At 38.8% G+C, this 22177-nt stretch overlaps 1 protein-coding gene across 6 annotated transcripts in view; it reads left to right on the top strand.

Moving 5' to 3' along the window:
* ATXN3 (ataxin 3) overlaps window positions 1-20930 on the top strand; it is a 33037-nt gene extending 12107 nt beyond the window's left edge. The window contains exons 7-11 of one of the 6 annotated variants that reach the window (XM_059687796.1): window positions 2267-2399; window positions 2779-2945; window positions 5188-5284; window positions 11330-11445; window positions 16328-20930. In XM_059687796.1, coding sequence (XP_059543779.1) covers window positions 2267-2399; window positions 2779-2945; window positions 5188-5284; window positions 11330-11445; window positions 16328-16419 — 605 coding nt within the window. In that variant the 3' untranslated portion in view covers window positions 16420-20930. Of the gene's footprint in view, window positions 1-2266; window positions 2400-2778; window positions 2946-5187; window positions 5297-6208; window positions 6263-11329; window positions 11446-16327 lie in introns of those variants that run through there. The other 5 variants (XM_059687805.1, XM_059687833.1, XM_059687823.1 and 2 more) reach the window with 5 other exon arrangements.
* The last annotated feature ends 1247 nt before the right edge of the window (window positions 20931-22177 follow it).

Below are 22177 nucleotides of genomic sequence, written 5' to 3'. Positions count from 1 at the left end.
AAAAGTGTTTACAGATCACAGCCTGGGAACGGGCATGCTTCTTGCTGCTGGGTCGGTCCTCATGTAGAGCTTTCCAGGTCACATGTAACTTCTTTGGTTTTATATACTTGTATCTCTTTTCTTTTAAACCCTTGTTTTTAACTATTCTTCCCTTCTTGAAATGCTGTCTACACTTGGCTGTAGGCAGGCCACAGTGCTCTGATTTTCCTCGTCTTCCATTGGCTGCTTCCTTCAGATTCCTTTTGTGGATTGCTCCCTCCAATTTCTAACCATTGAGTGTTCAATCCCTGGACAACTTCTTGACTATGTGCTGTCCCATTATTTTAAATAACGTCTCAAAATAAGATCTGTATGCCAGTTCTTCCCAAACTTGTATGTGCTGTCTAGACAGCCACCCTGAACACCAAATGCTTAACTTTGATATCTCCACTTGGAACTCCAGAAAGCATTTCAAACTGAACATGTTGAAAAAAGACTGATTATTTTTTCTCCCTGTACATGCTATCCCTCAGACTTCCCATTTCAGCAAGGGTCACTTTCTTGCACTCTGGTTCCCATATATTATATTGATAAAACAGCCCTGAGTGATTTTTTAAAAAACATAATGCATATTATGGTACAGCCTCACCCTTCACCTTTTTTTAAAAATATATTTTATTGATTTTTTACAGAGAGGAAGGGAGAGAGATAGAGAGTTAGAAACATCAATGAGAGAGAAACATCGATCAGCTGCCTCCTGCATATCCCCCACTGGGGATGTGCCCGCAACTCAGGTACATGCCCTTGACCGGAATCGAACCTGGGACCTTTCAGTCCGAAGGCCGACGCTCTATCCACTGAGCCAAACCGGTTTTGGCCACCCTTCACCTTTGAGTGGCTTCCCAGCACACATAAAATAAAATCTAGTCTTGAATAAAACCTAGGATTCTTACAGTATACCACCTGAATAGGCAGAGTTTCTGCTCTTCATGGAAGGCCATGGTGAGCCGACATAGTTCTTCTAAGATCTGGAAACAATTTGCTGGCATAAAACATGTTAAACCATCTGAACTCTGAGCACACTTGTCCTTGTGAAACCAAAATGGCTAGCCCAGCCACTGTTGCTCAGTGGTGGAGTGTCGACCCATGAACCAGGAGATCACGGTTCGATTCTAGGTCAGGGCATATGCCTGGGTTGCGGCCTCAACTCCCAGTAGAGGTATGCAGGACACTGCCGATCGATGATTCTCTCTCATCACTGATGTTTCTATATCTCTCCCTCTCCCTTCCTCTTTCTGAAATCAATAAAAACTATTTTTTTAAAAAAAGGTTAAACGTATTATTGTTTTGAGTTTTTCCATTAATACTCTGGTCCTATTTATTTGTTTCATTGTCTGTTTTTATTTTTTGGTATTTCAGTATCTATTAATACTCACAAAAGATATCCAGTAACAAGCACCAAAGTTTAAGAAAATTTTATGGTAGAAAAACATAAATCGATTAGGATGACTTAGATATAGCCCACCCTTATTCAGTTTTTACTAGTATATGGAGTATTTAGCTGGGAAAACTGGCTTTCTAGAATCGTATTTATAAAAAATTATATAGGATCAGTGTAATTCTTTCAAAAGACAAGCCACACCTTTCATACCTTATATAGATTTTAGGTATTGCTTCTCAGACCTTGTTTTCAGTTAGGAAAGGTGGGGGGTTGGGGTGAGGAGGCAGCTCTTTCCACGGGTAACTTATTTTACATTTATTATACATTATTACATATGTCATCTGATCGTGTCCTCATAGTAGCCCTCAGTATCATCTGTTTCACAATTGAAGAAACCAAGACATAGGTGGGCAAAGGGATTTACCGGAGACCATGCAGCTAGGAAATGGAAGAGCTCGCATAAAACCCAGGCCGGCTGCTTCCACATTCCTTGCTCTTACCCGGACCTTTACTGCTTCTCTGCTACCATGTAGTGAGTAGCCTACTTGGTCAAGCACTGTTTTAGGAGGACCCTTTATAGATATTATTTCCTTTATTTCTGATACTCCAGGAGATGGCTGTTCCCATTTTACAGGTGAGGAAAGTTATACTCAAAGACTTACAGGTAATTTATCCTAGCTTACCCTGCCAGTCCATGCAAGAATCATTACTGAACTCAGCTTTTTCTGATTCCTCAATTTATATTCCTTCCACTACTATACACCACGCTGCCTCTCTAGCTGCTATCGTTTTTCATTGATTTTGAATCTCTTACTAGCTGTTTAGTTTATTTTTGCCTTTTTTTAGGTTATTCTATATTTGTTGTTAAGGGTGATCTGCCAGATTGTGAAGCTGACCAACTCCTCCAGATGATCAGGGTCCAGCAGATGCATCGCCCAAAACTTATCGGAGAAGAATTAGCACAGGAGAAAGAGCAGAGGTAAAAGTAACTGCAGTGTGGACGTGCGACACGCTCTCATGCCAAGAAAGACACTTTCCTGCTAACGTTGGATGGGTGGTCCTTTTATTGTTGGTGATTTTTTTTAGACCCACATGTTTTGGTGAAGTTTATTGGTTCAAACTTGAATCAACTCTTTGAATTACTTAAAAATGTTAACTTAGAGTCACATCAGAACACACAGTTTATATTGTTAGACCTTATCTGCGAGAAAAATCTGTACGTTTCTTTAATTCTGTTTTTCAATTATAATGGACTGAAATGTGTAAGTTTTGACATATAAAATCTTCAGTTTATAAATATTTTTATATCTAAAATGCAAGACTGGTCTGTAGTTATGATCAGTGCTTTCATTCTTTAGCGTCCAGAAAACGGATCTGGAACAAACCTTAGAAGCAAATGAGGGATCAGGAGTGTTAGATGAAGAGGAGGAGGATTTGCAGCGGGCTCTGGCCCTAAGTCGCCAACAGATTGACATGGAAGATGAAGAAGCAGATCTCCGCAGGGCTATTCAGCTCAGTATGCAAGGTACAGACATTCTGATGGGGTTTTTTCATTGTTGAAGAATTGATTCAGATAATTCTTGGTTTCCTGGAAGTTAATGAACTGTTAGATGTTCTTTGACAGTTACTGCAGAATCAATAGCTATGTACAGTCAGCTGTTCTTTTAGTTTTCTTGTAATATAAATACCTTTTACAACCTATGTTATACCTTGTAATATAAATACCTTTTACAACCTATGTTATAATAGGACTATATATTTTTTAATTCTCACCCAAGGTCATTTTCATTGATATTTTAAAAAAATATGTTTTTATTGATTTCAGAGAGAGGAAGGGAGAGCGAAACATCAATGATGAGAGAGAATCATTAATTGGCTGTCTCTTGCATGCCCCTTACTAGGGATCGAGTCCACAACCTGGGCATGTGCCCTGACCTGGAATTGAACCGTGACCGCAGTTCATGGGTTGACACTCAACCACTGAGCCATACTGGCCAGGCTTCATTGATTTTTAGAGAGAGGGAAAGGGAGGGAGAGAGGGGCAGGTCAGAGGAGGGGAGAGAGAGAGAGAAGCATTGATGTGAGATAGAAAATCCTCCTGCACACACCTCTACCAGGGCCAGGGAACTGAACCCACAACCTAGGCACATGCTTCACCCGGGAATCGAACCCACAACCTTTTGGTACACAGGGCAATGCTCCCACCAACCAAGCCACACTGGCCAAGATAACTAGCTGTATTTTTATTTCTGGTTATTCCATTTGGTTATAATACTATACTAACATAGCAATAAACTGAGGTCAATTTTTGTGGGCAAAAGTGGGGGAACTGTTACCCAGACCAACTGTTTCATAAATGTATTTGCTGTTAGACACAAAGGAAGGCCTGGACAGAGAATATAAATTGATTTTAGAAAACTCTAACATTGGTGTCTGTGCAACGTATAGCTTGAGTCCACTTTGATGCTTTTATAGTGATGTAAGTCCATAAGCAGAGGAGAGGTAAGACATATTCCCTAGGGAATCCAGGTGGAAGGAAATGTCTGTTTTGTAGCTCTAAGTGGTTTACATAAAAGCATGAGGAATTTCTTTTGGCAGTTTTGTTTTCATCTAATTAATATGATTTTGCCTTCTACTTTCTAATGAAATTGATTGAATTCCTGAAATCTATATGATAAAAGGCTAGTGGCCGGAACACCAGAACGCTGGAACAACCAAACGACCAATCACCAGGAGGTGCATGGAGCACCTCTCGGTCCCTCCCTCCAGCCTGTGAGCTGCTTGCAGCGGCGCTGTGGCTTGTGGTGGCGAGCTACTCGCGCACGGCAGGTCTGGGGTCCCGCCAGTGCCGCGGGGCTGGGCCACTTGCAATTTCACGTGCTGGGCCTCTAATATCTAAATAAAATTGAGGTAATGGCAGACACTAGCTTTTGCAATTTTAGTTATTTGTGCGTAATCACTCTACTTACCACTTTATTTCACCATTTGTGCGAAATCTCTGGTTGGTGCAATAAATGAGACCATGGAAATATACTGAAGTTGTGTAGGACCCAAATTTTTGAAGATAAAGGAACACAGAGAATGTGTTTGTTTCATGATCATCCACTGTAAGTTGGTTCTAAGGAATTCTATGTCTTTGGAAGTGTAGATTGATGTCTAATGAGTTAGAGCACGCGAAAGTGGTGTTCCTGGCTCTTCCTCCCTAGTTGGTTGTTGGTCTTACATCCTCACATGCTACCACAGTTGGGTGACAGCTTTGGCTGTAGTGGATACTGGTTAGGTTTGAACTGCGTTATTCAGATTTCCCCTGAGGCTTTCAGACCCTTACTTATCTATCTATTAAAAAGCTAATATGCAAAGTGTCCCCTTGGAAGTTTGACCTGGAGACCGGGAGTTCTATTGCTCGCTGTGATGTGCGCCGACCACCATGGGGCGGCGTAGAACGAAGGGAGGCCCTGGCCAGCAGCTGGCAGCCGGGAAAGGGAAAGGGAGGCCCCAGCTGGCAGCCAGAAGGCCCCGATCAGCCCTGATTGCAGTCCAGGCCTTGAGCATCTAGTATTTACAGAATAGTAGCAGAATCCGTTTAAGAAGAAAACGTTTTAAAAGCTTTTGTGTGAGGAGGTGGGAGTGGCTGGGGAGAGAATGGGGGAAAAGGGAAACATATTAATAGTTTAAACAATAAAGAATTTAAATTTTTTAAAAAAGCCTTTGTGTGTAATTCACATAAGTAAACTGTTTGTTTTGGTCCTATTTTCGTTTGTTTTCAGGTAGTTCCAGAAATGCACCTCAAGATGTTCCACAGACATCAGGTACACAGCTGACTTCAGAAGAGCTACGGAAGAGAAGAGAAGCCTACTTTGAAAAGTAAAGTAGTTGGTACAATATTCAAATGGCATATTCAGTCTTTACTTTGGCTATTTTTTCTATTTGTGAACTTAGAGCTTTGGCTTAAACTACTTATTTTATTTAGGATTCTCTTTTTTAAAAAGACTGGTTACTCCCTGACCCTGTGAACATTTGAATGTACTTATTTTAATTTACAACAAATAAACTGTGAAATGGAATGTTGTTTTAGGGGGAAACTTTGCCCCAATACTAATTAAGTTTACATGAAATTGGGTGAAGGAAACCCTGTGAAATTTCAGTCATCAAAGGGAAAATGAAATTGGATCAAGGCAAGAACCATGCTTCATGATCCTTTGACTGTGCTTCTCGGCTCCTAATCCTGCAATGTTCTTCTGTCTGTTCATAGGGAACAGCACTTTAGGTCGGGGAGCCCACTCCTACCGCAAATAGAGGTGGTGGCTAAGAGCTCTGCTCATTGCGCTCTAGTGCGGTACTGCAGGACTGTCAGCATCTGGGATGGGAGGGCAGACCATAAATCTGAATCATCAGCTCCTGAAACCTAACTTTGTATCAGCTTTATAAAAAGTGCCCTTAAAATAAAAATTTTATCCCAGAAAAATACCACTCTTTCCACTCACAGGTCTTCCCTTTATCTTAATGATAAAAATCCATCTTGGAAATTACGAGATCTATAACAGATATTCAGATCCTCTGATCCCAGATCAGAAACCAAAAGGCCAGTGGCTGAACTTGGCCTGTTAATTACTGTACTTCATCAATTCTGAGATGCACATATTCTCACATCTCCACACCTCTGCACCTGAGAAGCATCTCACAGTCATATTGGCAGTATTTTAGTGGTACTTAAGATATTGGAGCTAAAATTTGATGGTGTAATGGAGATAATATTTACTTTGTTTTCTGTGTTTGTTTGTTTTTAAGTCACAGCTCAGAAGTATATGAAGGAAAATTCTGATCAACTGACATCCTCTTAATGTGAGATATTTCTAGTCTTTATTCAGTGATAGAGTAATAGATTTAATTATATGTAAAATTCCAAAATAGTGCTTATTAGTACTTCTTCCTTTTAAATTTAACTTTTATTTTTTAAATATGATAAACTTAAAATTCATATAAAAGTAGAGAAACCAGCATAATGAACCCCTATTACCCAGATTTAACAAAGATTAGCACATACCAGCCTTGTGTTTCTATGTCCCCATCTCCTATGCTCGTCACTCTTCTACCCCCAAGTTGGGATTTTTTTTGTAACAAATCTAAATCATTATACCATTTATCCATATTTATTTCAGTACGCCTCTCTAAATATATGAGCTTATTTTTTTTACATAGCCAAATGCTATTGTCACACAATAATATTTTATTATATCATAAAATATCTAGTTAGTATTAAAAATAACTTAAAACTACTTAATTAGATAAAAACTAATACCCTAGAAATTTTATTTTAAGACATATCAGAATTAAAAGGAAACATAATTCTACTTTCCTTATGTAATACTGATGTCAGTATTTGGCACATTTTCTTCTGGTCACACAGACACACATACATATTACTTATACCCATTTCCCCTAATAGTAAGTATTCTTTGTAAATAGGCTATATGGTACTTAATAAAATTAATGTGTGTATCATTTACATATGAACATTTTGATTTTTACTATTATAATTAATAGTGCAACGAACTATCCATGTACTAACTCAGTGTCTCAAATCTGTCATTGTTCTAATTATTCTGAGGATGTCAGATTTTTTAGTTAAAGAACATGAACATTTTTAAGGCCTTGGTACAGATTTCTAAACTGCTTTCCAAATAATTTCCAAGTGATTCTTCTACCATGTTTTTTCAGACTTTGTTTTCTTGTTGTTTTTTTTGCCAGAATAAAATTGTCCAAACAGACATACTTAATAGAGAATCTACAAAGTTTACAAATACATCCAAGAAAAGGAAACCGTCTTTTAAAGTATAAAAAACAAATTCCCCTCTTATTTAAAAATTTTAAAAGATATTTTGGATTAGAAATGTAGAATTTTCAATGCATTGAACTTTTTAGAGTGGAAAGAATAATGCAGTGACATTTCATAATGACTAAGTAAATTCTAACAAGCACAATGCCAGTGATAACTGATGCAGATGTTTTATCAACCCTGTGCCCTGTTATGATGGCTGAGCATAGGGATAGCTCCCTCCTGGTTGGAGGGTAGTTGATGGGGAGGAAGATGTGCAGGGAAGGTTTCCAGCTTCAGGTTTTCATCCTCTGCCTCCTGGTTTGATCTCAGAAATACTGGTGGGGCTCTGGCTGATGTAGCTCAGTTGGTTGAGCATCGTCCAGTGCACTGAGAGATCACTGGTTAGCTTTCTGTTAGATGTCTGGGTTTTGGGCTTGATCCCCCAAAATAGGGGGCTCTCAGGAGGCAGCTGATTGATATTTCTCTCATCGATTTTTCTCTCTTTCTCTCCCTCACCCTTCCTCTTTTCTCTAAAATCAATAAAAACATTTTTAAAATGTTGTTATTGATGTCAGAGAGGGAGGGAGGGAGGGAGGGAGAGAGAGAGAGAGAGACAGAGAGAGAGAGAAACATCAATGATGAGAGAAAATCATTGATCAGCTGCCTCCTGCAGGCCCCACACTGGGGACCAAGCCCAACCCTGGGCATGTGCCCTGACTGGGAATCGAACCATGACCTCCTGGTTCCTAGGTCAATGCTCAACCACAGCTATGCCGGCCAGGCTCAATAAAAACATTTTTAAAAAAATACTAGTGGAGAACTAGAGAAGATTTAGAGTCAAATGTTGCTGAGCGGAGTTAAGAGCTAACTTCTTGGTATTTCTTTTTAATAGTGGCTAGCATTCAAATATCATGTAGGGCTTATTAATAAAGGGGCTGAAAACTAATATTTGCCTTTCACTAGAATTTCTGATTATTAAGCCTAGATGGGCCCCTGTCTCTCTAGCTTCCATCTTTGGAAATGTGGCTGTAAGCTTCTCAAGTTAACTCTTTCTTCCTTCTGACCCTCTTCAAACTGATCATGGTGCTAACTTGTTATTTATTAAAATTTATAGGTTTGGTGGGAGTTTTTGTTTTTTGTAGGACATTTGAAGCTTCATACTTAATGTATTCATGCATGTAGCATAAAAATACTGTTAAAAATCTACCTATTACAAGCTAATATGTTATGAATAAGAGTTGTTAAATTCTCTCATAGCCGTATTTTTTCCCATGAATAATCTCTAAACCCATTTTACCTACCATAAAACCCCAGGCAAAACTATTATATCAGCTATGTCATTTACAAACCTGCCTTCACTCACATGTTAGGAGCATAAAATTAGGCAAGGTATGTAAAACTACTTCATAAGCTATAAAGTGCTCCATAGATAGGCATTAGCCGGATTAACGTCTTCTCACAGGTTTTCTCTAAAATGATGCAGATTCTTAATTTAAAAAGTGTTTCCCAACAAGTACTATTTTCATGGTCATGGATTGCTTTCATTTAAAAAAAATATATATATTTTATTGATTTTTTACAGAGAGGAAGGGAGAGAGATAGAGAGTTAGAAACATCGATGAGAGAGAAACATCAATCAGCTGCCTCCTGCACATCTCCTACTGGGGATGTGCCCGCAAACCAGGTACATGCCCCTGACTGGAATCGAACCTGGGACCTTTCAGTCCGCAGGCCGACGCTCTATCCACTGAGCGAAACCGGTTTCGGCTCATTTTTTTTTATTATTATTATTTATTTATTTTTATTGCTTAAAGTAATACAAAGGGTATTACATATGTGTCCATTCCCCCCCCCCCCCCCGCCCTAGACAGTCCCCTAGCCTCCCCTATCCCCCAGTGTCTTATGTCCATTGGTTATGCTTATATGCATGCATACAAGTCCTTTGGTTGATCTTTTGATTGCCTAATACTTGAGCCACCACTTCAGTGGCATGGCTTGGTCAGGGTTCAGTTTAAGAAACATAAACGACTAGAGTATTTTTTAGCAGAAAGTACTTAATACAGAAGGTAAGGCCTTACACAATCTTAGGAAGAGCTGAATGCAGGCTGTAGGCCAGGCCTCCAGAATTCTAACTTGTCTGAACAGCTTTGACCGCTGCCCAAGTTGAGATAATGGGGAATCGGGATATCGAGTTTAGGAACACACTTCCTGAGCCTGAGCTATGATCCTAGGGTCAGGAAACTGCCACCACAGTTGCCTAGACATGAAGACTCAGGAACATGAAATCTGGCTCCACTGCAACTGCCGTAAAGCAGAATTCTGGGATTGGCATCCCCATGACTTGACTTGGTGCAGAGAACAGCGAAAGCAGCAGGGAGATGGTTGTGCCTCATTTCTGCCATTTAAAGCTCATACAAATGCTTTAAAAGCACTCTTTTTCCAGAATCTGAGGTCTAAAGCAATGTAAGACATGTCGTTTTTAGCTTTCCCGACTCTGTGATACAGAAGGCACAGTGGGAATGGATGCTCAGTGCTATTTGTGCACATTCTATCTCACGGTGTCATCACATATGAAAGGTGTTAGAAGTGTTTCAAGGTTGGCAGTTCATTTACTCACTTTTCATGAATTTAAAGTAGAATAAAAGTTACTGCTCTAAAGTCGCTGTCTCACCTGTCACTCCCTTGCATTCTATGTGTTTTCTTGAGTGGAGGAGGAAGGGGGCGTGGTGGAGAGAGATCTGATGTGCTAGGAAATCCACATAACTCACAACCTGTCCTTCTTGTGCCACGTTCCAGAGTCAGAGTATGCTAGTGGGCGTATACTGCCCACGTGTGCGTCATTAGCCTGCACACCAGCGTCATAAACACGTGCAGATGTCAGTGTGCTCGCTCCAAGACCAACAAGGAGAAATGAGGTTCCCCACTGGTTGAATTTCCTTTGTTACTCATGTTTAAAACACAAGATTAAGGGGGACCCTAGGGAAAAATGTGCTATTAATAGTGTTACCGCTAATTTTAAAATTCTGTTTCCTTTAAAAATCCTTTTATGCATTCTTTTGAAAGCTATGGCTTCTCAGATTGTTGCTGTTTTTTATTTTTTTTTATTTTAGCATATATATGTATATATGAAATCATTTAAAATATACATAAATGCAGAAATAGGTCACAGAGCTCCATATACCCATCACTCAGATTCCCCAGTTGTTGACATTTCTGAACCATTTGAGAATAACTTGCAGACATGATTTCTCATTACATGTCAGCACTTCAGTGTAGATTTTCTCAGTACAAGCACCTACCTATTACATCATAACCATCATGTTTAAATGTTTTATGACATTGTTTCTCTTGCTTAAAAAAATACAGGGAGAACTTATTTTAATGCAGTAGATATTACTGAAACTTGGTAATGTATATTAAAGAGTTCATCAAGTAGTTGATGAGTGTCTACTAATGCCTAGCATAGTTTTATGCACTGGGCAACAAACAAGATAAGGGATGTACTCTTGTTAGCTTACATTTTAAAGAGGAAGAGAGAACACATGGTGATAAGTTCATGCTGGAAATTAAAATGAAGTGACGGGATAGGGGGAATGCCAGGTGGCCACTGAGGACGGTGGGCAGGAAAGGTATCTCTGAGGAGATATGAAGCTCAGATCTGAATGACAGGAAAGAGCCGGCCATGGAAAGATCATGTTAACGCTTATGGTAATTTGAGATGCTTTCCTTTCCTTGAAGTGCTTATTTTCAGTGATCTCCCACAATATTAAGGATCTGTAAACCAACACATTTGCATAAAAATAGCTGCCAGTGAATCCTTTTGTACAATGTGTTATTTTGTGGTTAAAAATACCTGTCTATTAATTTCTCTGATAAATGCAAATTTTACATCCAGATTTTGTAGGATCGCACTGTGATACTTTTAACTAATATATATATCAGACCGATTGCTCTTGCATCCTTTTGTGGTTTTCATGTCAGTGACTTTTGTTTTGTGGAACCATTTATTTTCCATGTGAATAGCACTCCTCATGGTGTATTTATTCTGAGGGTTTGTTTGTTTAATGTACATTGTCCTTTGCATGTTTCAGGCAGCAGCAACAGCAGCAGCAGCAGCAGCAGAGGCAGCAGCAGAATCCACCGGGACAGCTTCCACACCCACGTGAAACACCAACCACAAGTTCAGGAGCACTTGGCCGTGATCCAGGTACACCTCCGACTATACATCATGGTCGTTACCTGCACACTGTTGGACACACAGGCTGTGTGTGATTTTGGCTTTACAGGCTGTTTCTTCTCTCTTTAGTTGTATTGAAATTTTGAATGAATTTGTAATCTAAATTTCTCTGGATTAAGGAGCAGGCAGACTAGAGCACTCAAAGGGTATTTTGCTTTAAAATTATAAATGATACCCTGCAACATCACAGTAATTAATACATTCTACGCAAGTTCTTCAGAAGTAATGAATATTGCTAGGTAGAAAATAAACACATCTTACCCCCTGGACAACTAAAACCCCCTAAGTGTAGTCTAAGTAGCAACAGGAAGTCTAGAGTTACATATCAGGCCTGGGTTTAATAAGTCATAACCTTGGGCCAGTTATTGTTTAGTAGAAGTTGAGTGACAAAATGTATATGACAAAGGACTTCTAAGCAGAATGTGTGAAGAACTCTCAAAACTGAGATAAGAAAACAACTCAAAAATGGGCAAAGGATTTGAATGGGTACTTCACCAAATGTATGGGTGACAAATAAGCACATTAAAATATGCCCAACATCACTCATCATTAGGGAAATGCAAATTAAAACCACAATGACATACCATTACACACCTTTGAGAATGGTTTGCTAAAGAAATAAAATTGACAATACCAGAGGCTGACAAGGATCAGAGCAACTGGGACTCACATACATTGTTAGTAGAAATGTAAAATGGCACAGCACCTTTGGAAAAGGGTTTAATATTTTCTTAAAGTAAACAACCATGTGATCTACTGGTCCCACTCCTAGGTGTATAAACCAAGAAAAAGAAAATGGAGGTTTTCACAGAAAAAGACTTGCATGAGACTCCTAAGAGCAGCTTTATTCATAATTGCTTCAAACTGGAAACTGCCTAAATGTTGTCCTTCAGTTGGTAAATGGATGCACAACCTGTGGCACATCCAAACAATGGACTGTATTAGCAATAAAAAGGGCTGAACTGGTACTGTTTTCTACTCCTGCTAAGTACAGCTAGCAGCCCTGAGCATTTGTATTAAACCAGTGGTTCTCAACCTTCTGGCCCTTTAAATACAGTTCCTCATGTTGTGACCCAACCATAAAATTATTTTCGTTGCTACTTCATAACTGAAATGTTGCTACTATTATGAATCGTAATGTAAATATCTGATATGCAGGATGGTCTTAGGCGACCCCTGTGAAAGGGCCGTTTGACCGCCAAAGGGGTCGCGACCCACAGTTTGAGAACCGCTGCATTAAACAAACCTAAGAGTCTGAAAGGTAGAGAGAAGACATGTGTGAGGCAGATCTGGGTTTTCTTTTTGCCTCATCTGTCATGGACCGTGTGCTGGAGAAACCACAGGTGCAAACCAAGAAAAAAGTGATGAGGAAAGGGACCACTGAGCAAGACAGAAACTCTTTGATAATAAAGACCTTAGTCCAGCCAAACTGGATGAGGTAAATAAACCGGCCCTACTGCCACCTCACCCTGTCAGCAGAGGCCAAGTGGGAGCCTAGACTTGTATCCCCACCTGGCAGTCATGAGGCACACACCCCCTCCCCCGCCCCCTGGCCCAGGTGATGTCCAAAAAAAGCCAAGTGGGGAACTGGAGTTTTTATTACTCCTCCAGGAGGCAGCAAGGCTGCCTTTGCCGTGTGTCAGTGGTCGTGTGTCCTGGACTTGCACCAGCAATAAAGAGGCGTCCCTCTGGCTTCCTGCCTGGGTGGTGTCAGGAGAGGCTTAGTGCAGATTCAGGATTGTCACTGAGGCGGAAACAAGGCCACTCCCACAGTGTCGGTGAGAAACAGTAACAAGGCCTTCCTACCCTCCCAGTCATGGAGACATCAGTGGAGGACAGTGGGAAGCCAGAACTCCCACATGTGCTCAGCAGTTGTGATCACACACACCCTCCCCTATTTGGCAGCAGCAGCAGGGTAGCACCCTTTCCCCCCACTGGTGCTGTGTCGGAGGAGGCCTGTTAAAAGAGAAGATTTAAATAAGATTCAACGTCTCCTAATATCCAGATGTCTCAGAGTCAATCCAGAATCACTTGTCATACCAATAGTCAGGAAAAGTTCAACTTGAATAACAAAAGAAATTACTAAGCACCGTTACCTAGATGACACTGATGTTAGAATGTTCTGACAAGGATTGGTAAAGCAGCCATCATAAAAATGCTACGATGAGCAATTACAGATATGCTTGAAACAGTGAAAAATTAGAAAATATAGGCGCTATAAAGATCCAAGCCCGGCTGGTGTGGCTCGGTAGAGCGTCAACCCATGAACGAAGAGGTCATGGTTCAATTCCCAGTCCGGGCACATCCCTGGGTTTCGGCTTGATCCCTAGTAGTGTGCAGGAGGCAACCAATCAGCGATTCTCTCCCATCATTGATGTTTCTAGCTCTCTCTCCCTTCCTTTCTCTGAAATCAATAAACATTTTTTTATAAGAAGAACTAAACGGAACTCTTAGAATTGAAAAATAACAACTGAAATTTTAAAACTTAGTGGATGGACCCAACAGGCAAATGGAAGGACAGGAAAGAGTCAGTGAACTTGAAAACAGAACAGAAGTTTCCCATTCTGCCCGCTGGTGTGGCTTAGCTGGTTCAGCCTTATCCCATGCACCAAGCGGTCGCACGTTCAATTTCCAGTCAGGGCACATGCATGGGTTGCTGGCTCGATCCCCAGTAGGGGGCGTGCAGGAGGCAACCGATTGATGTTCTCTTTTATCACTGTTTCTCTCTCCCTTTCCTTCTCTCTCTCAGAATCAATAAAAATCACTTAAAAAAGAAAAGAAATTTCCTATTCTGAGCAACAGAGAGAATTAGACTAGGAAAATTAACAGCCTTTAAGACCTGTGGGACTATAATAAAAGATGGAACATGTTCCATGGGAATCCAGGAAGGAGATGAGAAAGGGGTTGGGTCTGAAAAAGTATTTGAATAAGTAATGGCTGAAAATTCTCCTAATTTGGCAAAAGATATAAACCTACAGATTCAAAATGATCAGTGGACCTCAAATAGGATACATCCAGGGAAATCCATACTAAGACACATATAGTCTAATTTCTGAAAATGGAAGACACAAAAAAAATCTGAAGACAGCTAGAAATAACTTAACCTACAACCATTTTGCATAATAGCAAATTTCTCATCTGAAATCTTGGAGGTCAGAAAGAAATGGCACATTTTTCAAGAGCTGAAAGAAAAGAACTCTCAACATAGATTTCTATATCCAGTGAAAATTTCCTTCAAGAATGAAGGGAGGAATTAGAGACTTTGTCACGGTAAACCTACTCTAAAATAATGGCTAAAGGAAGTTCTCTAAAGAGTAATCCTGGAACATCAGGCAGGAAAAATAATGGAGTAAAAATAGGGGTAAACATACTAGACTTTCCTTTTGAGTTTTCTAAGTTATGTTTGATGATTAAAGCAAGAATTATAACATTGATTTGACTTTTAGTGTGTATATACAAAATATTTAAGGCAGTTTTAAACGGGAGAATGAAGGGGTGTAAAGGGAGGTTAGGTTTCTGCATTTCATTTGAACTAGTGCAGCCACTCTGGAAAATACCTTGGGAGTTCCTCACAACCCAGCAGTTACACTCCTGAGAATTTAGTACAGAGAAATGGAAACTTCTGTCCATGTAAAAACCTGCACACAAAAATTCATAACAGCTTTATTTGTTATAACCAAAACTGGAAACAACCAAGATGACCTACAGGAGGTGAATAGTTAAACTAGTACATCCACACTGGAATACTACTCAGGATTAAAAAGAAACCAACTATTGCCCTAGCCGATTTGGCTCAGTGGGTAGAGCGTCGGCCTGCGGACTGAGGGGTCCCAGGTTCGATTCCGGTCAGGGGCAGGTACCTTGGTTGCGGCCGCATCCCCAGTAGTAGGTGTGCAGGAGGCAGCTGATCGATGTTTCCAACTCTCTATCCTTCTCCCTTCCTCTCTATAAAAAAAATCAAAATATATTTAAAAAAAAATAAAAAATAAAAAGAAACCAACTGTTGATACATGCAGCAAACTTGGATGACTCTCAAGGGCATTATGCTGAGTGGAAAAAAAATAAAATAAAAAAAGGCCTCAAAAGTGCTTATTCTGTATGATTCTATTTGTGTAACATTCTAGAAAGGACAGATTCATAGTGATGGGGAACAGCTTAGTGGTTACTGCAGTTAGGGAAGGTAATGGGGAGAGACGTGGGCATGAATATAAAGGAATAGCAGGAGGCAGATCTTTGTGGTACTGTAGCAGTTCTCTGTCTTGGCGGTGGTTACACAGATCTGCACATACGATAAAATACCATAGAACTACACAACATTGTACCAGTGTTAACATCCAGGTTTTGGCTTAGGCTATACTTATATAAGATTTGGTGAAATTGAGCCAAAGTGTACCCAAGTCCTGTCTGAATTATCTTTGTCACTTCTGTGAATAAATTTTCAAAACAGATTTTTTTTTTTTTAAGTAATGAATGTGTATTTCGCCATACTCAAAAGGCTCCATACATACCATCCCATTTATGTTGACATGCAGGGAAAGGCAAACTGTGGGGCAGAGCATGTGTCAGTGGTTGTCTAGGATTAGGGATGGAGATTGGCCACAAAGGGGGAGCAGGAGGGAATTTGGAGGGGACAGTGGAACAGTTCTGTGTCTGGGTGTGATGGTAGTTATTCAACTCAGTGCATTTGTCAAAACTTACAAAACTAAATTCGTGAAGTTTACTATTTTAAAATTTAAAAAACAAAAAGGAAACTATAGTAGTCAAACAAATACATTTTCTAAGAGTTTACCTTTTGATGACTGATAATTTTCCAGATATATCTGAGAAATATGTGTATTTTCTTTCCCCACAGGTGATATGAGTGAAGAAGACATGCTTCAGGCAGCTGTGACCATGTCTTTAGAAACTGTTAGAAATAATTTCATAACCGAAGAAAAAAAATAATACCTTTTACAAGTCTCTAAAATAGTCATACTTTCCAACATTGTCCTGTGTGATTAAAGCATAGGGTCTATTTAGTAATGTGTCAAAGAGAACGAGGTTCAACAGAGGAAATAAGACTTTTAGGTGGTCTGCAAACAAAAAGATGAGAAAGTAGAAAAATGCATCAGTTGTAGGACTAAGTCATAATCCCTCAAATACTAGCCAAAGAGGCATCCAGCAGTTAAAGAAATTAATAATAGTTTTCTCAATGTTCCTTTTTCATTTTTGAGTGTGCAATATCTAATGTGTCTAAAATTAGGGCATTTTTCTTGACTCTTTTTGCAGACCAACTAATAAGCTCTTGCCACAGAACTTTTCCCATATATTTTGTTTTCTTTTCCGCCCTTCTGTGTAGGTAATTGGCTCACTTTCATCACCTAATACAGTAGTTGCTTCTATGTCTCGTTAACTAAAATGAACCTTTTAGGACAGTGTCTCTTCTCTATGTTGATAATAGGAACGGTTCCAGAGGATAAGTGTTCTCCCTCCACCTACATATGGTGCACTTGGGTGTTTCCTCATGTTATTGTCTCTGGTCACAATTTATCTGCTACCTGGTTTTTATTATTTTTCTACAACTCTTAAAAGATGGGAATTTTTCTTGAGGTTTTTCTTTTTAAGCCCTCCAAGGTGGGATCATTATGTCATGATTCTGGTGCATTCCTAAACTCGCAAGTCAGCTCTGCACAAGTATTTAAGAATAAATGAGCATTTTTGAAACGTGTGAGCACATCCTTTCCCAGATGCTTCATGAATGTCTTCTCAGTGTCTTGGAACTTTGCAGCTGTGTCGTAACCCTCTCTCCAGCACGCTTCTTTTCCCCTTTTCCCGGTGAGAAAAACAGAAACGCGGTATGCAAGCAAGTTTCCTTCTGGTGTAAGACAACATCTAATACCCACCATGAATGTATGTGAGACAAAATTTGGCCTTCAATTTTAGTAGCAGAGCCAATTTATTTTTTTTCTCTTGTGATGGAGCTGTCTGTTCTGTTTACAGCTGGGTCATGGAATGTAGATAGATGTCAGCTTCTGCTGTACATCTTCTAATAGGTATAGCTTGCCAGAGATGATGGTCTGGAACAGGAAAATAATTTACTTATAAAATATATTAAAATTTATACTGTGATTTAACACTTGGTTGTTTAAAATAGCTTAAGAATTATGGAAGTCACAGAACTGAATGGGTCTGTAAATAAGAAAGTCTTTAGTTTTGATAAACATTCTTTGTGATGACCAGAGAGTTTCTTGCTAGGTCAATACAATGGTATGATTTAGGTGAAAATTAACTAGGTCTCTTTGAAATGGGTGTTTTAGATTCTGTCATCTACTCCTCATCCCTCATCCTCCATCCCCTTTTGAAGCCCTTTTGAATGTCAAATTGTTTATAAGCTGAAATGTAAGAAGACATTGCAGCCGATGACTTAGAAAAATAAAATATGGTGTGTTGCCATATTGGTGTGTGGCTGCACACATTTTATCAGGGGAATTTTTTTATCTAGGATTTATTGCTAAGTGAAAAGAGATGAGAAAATGCATTTTATTTATGATTATGATATAGCTTTTTCTTGGAAAAAGACAGATTTTTTTAGTCATTATTTTGTGCCAAATGAAGTCTTCTGAAGATTCCCTTACATAAAATTAGAATTTTGCTTTAAAATCTAGTTTTCTTTTGACAATTGAGAATGTTCCAGAAGAATTATAAAACTTTAAAACTGCAAGTGATGTTAGAGTTTAGTACTACTCTCTCAAGACTTACAAATCAAAATATGTATTTGGCCTTTATTTTTTCCCATTGAAAATTTACTTTAAAACTCTTCATTCACTTGAATTGATGAGCTACTTTATAAAAACGAGAGGACGAATACACATAAGTTTTAACCTAGAGTTTATAAAGTTTTTATATTACACACCTTTGTCAAAGCCTTTAGGGAAATAGAGCATGTCGACCTTCATTTGCTAGGGATTTTTTAAAAAGCAAAGCTGAGCACACACTGGATACATTTCAATGTGTTTGTTTAGTTTGTTGTGACATTGTTATATTTGGCAGGCAGATCCAAAATCACCAGTAAAGTGCCATCGTGTTTGGATTAGGTTAAATGTTCAATTAGAACATTTAAATTCCATTGATTGGCCAGTATGAAAAGATGCCAGTGCTCATAACCGCAGTATCAGAAAATGTAAAAGTTACAAAAAGCTACAGATCACACATCAGGAACTACTGTTTACTATAAACAACCTAGAAGAAAGGAACAATAAAATTCACAACTGTCCTGCTAACAACTTTATATTAAGATTTCCATTCTGTTTCACCAATTGGGAACACCTTAATGTTTAATATTTAAACTATTGGTATCATTTTTCTAATGTATAGTTTGTATTACTAAGATAAAATACATACAGTGGCAATGCTAGTGTTAGAAGTAAAGTTTAAACAAGCTTTGGAAATGCCACTTTCATATTTTGAGGTGTCAGATTTAATAAATAGTTATTTATGTTTTAAATTTTGGAATAGTTAACCTCTGATCTAAAACCATCAATTTACATTTTTACAGTAATTAACTTACAAATATTTCAGTACTGTAAATTGTTTGAAGTGATTGCAGTGGGTAAACTATATTTCATTCAGCTCTAAGATCTTGGCCAAATAATTTACAATTCACAGAATATTTAAGAAGGTGCTTTTTTCCCCCTTCAAACCTTTATTTTTCTTAATTATGACTTTATTCATGCCAAAGTTAATGAGGAAAAAAACCTCAAAACTAGTTGACTCATATGCAAAATTACCCATAGTCTACATTGTTTCACATACTAAGTTCAATAAAGTAAATTTTATTTTAGTAAGAGCCTAAATCACATTTTTAATGTCTGCTTGTTTGATACTATATTTAATAGTATCATGCTAGTGCCAAGATTTACTAGATGTCTTAAAATTGGCCCATTGGACCTGTCCAAATTAAAAAAAAGAATTGACTCAGTACATACACAAAATATAATAATTGAAATATCTTCAGTTGAAAAATCTTGATGTGTTAAATTAATATTGATGGCTTCCTACTAAAAACTTGACCTGCAATTAGAGAGGCCGATGACCACTACTTTCAAAGTGAATTGTTACACTGGGGCCTCACAAGTATGGACATGTGTGTGATCTTATTTAAGAAAAAACATTGGATCAACTGATCTCAGTAGTGTAGATAATTTTTCTTGTGTTGTTTTTTTTTTAAATCCTCACTGGAGGACATGTTTAGAGAGGAAGGGAGAGAGAGAGAGACATCTATTGGTTGCCCTCTGTATGCTCCCTGAATGAGGATCAAACCCGCATCCCAGGCACTTGCCCTAACTAGGATCACACTGCCAACCTTCCGGTGTATGGAGTGATGCTCAACCAACTGAGCCACACCAGCCGAGCTAATATTTTCAAATAAAAACTTTCCTTCATTCCTGGTCCCTTTAAAACCAGTATCTTCATGCTGAAACCGGTTTGGCTCAGTGGATAGAGCGTCGGCCTGCGGACTGAAAGGTCCCAGGTTTGATTCCGGTCAAGGGCATGTACCCGGGTTGCGGGCACATCCCCAGTGGGAGATGTGCAGGAGGCAGCTGATCGATGTTTCTCTCTCATCGATGTTTCTAACTTTCTATCTCTCTCCCTTTCTCTCTGTGAAAAATTAATAAAAATATATTTAAAATAAAATAAAACCAGTATCTTTTGCTAAAGAAGTGAACTGGGTTGTATCTTTTAGAGCCTTACACATAACAAAAGTATTTTTTTGTTCCATTCTGCTTTCATGAACAAAAAGATTATTGACATAGTTGGTTAATTCCTGAATTTTGATTTTTTTTTTAATTTGAAGGAAATCTTTGCTGTTTTTCACCCAAACTGAGCTGGCATTTTAAGAAGTAATACTAGTAGCATACTTCTAATTTCACAGTAGTTGGCATGCTAAATTAATAATGAATCAAGGAGTGGGAAGCAATAGTGAAGTATATGTGGAAATTCCTGACTTATTGAGGAAGCACGTCAGTTTTCTCTGGCATAGTTCAAAGGTGAATGTTTCTGGGAATGTTTTTAATGCTTTTTTTTCTTAAAGAGGCAAATGTACATTTGAATGTGGTTATCTACTTTCTACAACACTGGATTACTAGAAATAATTTTTAAAAAATCAGTCTTCTATATAAATAAACTATTTGAAATTCAAGTACAAAAACATCTGAAATAAAAAGCATTGTCTTGGCCATGACACAAGTGCACTGTGACGGTGCCATTTGCTCAGGACTCAACTCTGCAACCCTTGTCTGTGCACCCGTCTGAGTCTTTTGCCGTTAGTACACACACAGTCCTTCCTGTCTGGTCCTTAGAAAAGCCGGGCTTCCAAATCACTGTTGAACACAGGATTCTATTGTTAATGTGGATGTTCTATAAGTTGTATTTTAAATATCACAGATTATTAAATAAAGGTAATGTTTGCTTTTTTATTTCCGTTTTTATGTGTGTTTATTGTTAATTCATAGTCTTGCCATTCAAAGTTTGGTTGGAGGACCAGCAACGTCTGCACCACCCCGAGAACTTCATAAATGCAGTTTCAGGCCACACTCCGACCTACTGAGAGCCTGTTTTTAACAGGATCCCCAGGGGATTCCAGTGCAGAGTGAGGTTGGAGAAGCATTTTATGGACTATGGTGATGAATATAGCAGACCTGGGGTGCTCACTGACACTCTGTTCCAGCTAACTGCTGCCAAAGGGCCCATTATTACTAGAGCCTCAGATCTTTTCTTAGAAGCTAAGAATCCCACATTTTTATTTGAAATTAAGTTTTGAATGCTGGCTCAATTATTTTTAACTCGGGGCCAAACCACATGATAACAATTTTTAACAGTGCTGGTTTTCCCTTATTGTATCCAACTCTGGACACTAGAATCTATAATAATTGAACTCTACCAGGACTAACAGAATCCTCAAATTATGAGAGTTATATATCCATTTTAGCCTTAAGTGGGGTTGGGCACAAACTTTGAAAAAATTTTTTCAAGTAGATCATATGATCTTTTTAACGTACTAGCTTGGTGCTTAGAAGGACCAATCCATTGAGTTTGGAGGCCACCAAAGGAGTGATCCCATCACTCACCCGTGGGCCTTGTGAAACAAGTTGACTGGAGTGCCTATTTCATGTTTCCTTTTTGTAAAAATACATTTTTATTGATTTCAGAGAGGGGGAGAGAAATATCAATGATGAGAATCACTGATTGGTTGCCTCCTGCACACCTCACACTGGGGATCGAGTCCGCAACTTGGTATGTGACCTGACTGGGAATCAAACCATGATCTAGTTCATAGGTTGATGCTCAATCACCGGGCCACGCTGGCTGGGCCCTATTTCATGTTTTCTAAAAACATCATCTTTTTTTTTTTTTTTTTTTTAAAAACATCATCTTTTATTAAAAGGAATTTTGGGGTTATCCTTACCCTGAAGATTTGCATGTTTAGGACCCTTTTAACCATTTTTTTAAAAAAAATTATCTTTATTGCTGGAAGTATTACAGGTGTCCCTCACTTCTCCCCATCTTTTAACTATTTTGTATGGATATCACCAAATGCTCAAAATTCATGGGTCCAGATGACTTCTTCAGCCTTTCCTTTTGACATTCCCCCTTTACCCACTGTAGTCCCACTTCAGTCCTAGCAGAAGGCTGAAGAAGCTAGTAGCGATACAGATCTTCAGAT

Source organism: Myotis daubentonii, chromosome 1 (genome assembly GCF_963259705.1).
Source record: "Myotis daubentonii chromosome 1, mMyoDau2.1, whole genome shotgun sequence".
NCBI lineage: Eukaryota > Metazoa > Chordata > Mammalia > Chiroptera > Vespertilionidae > Myotis > Myotis daubentonii.
The sequence above is the reverse complement of the archived record's forward strand: the minus strand, read 5'-3'. Positions and strand labels throughout refer to the sequence as shown.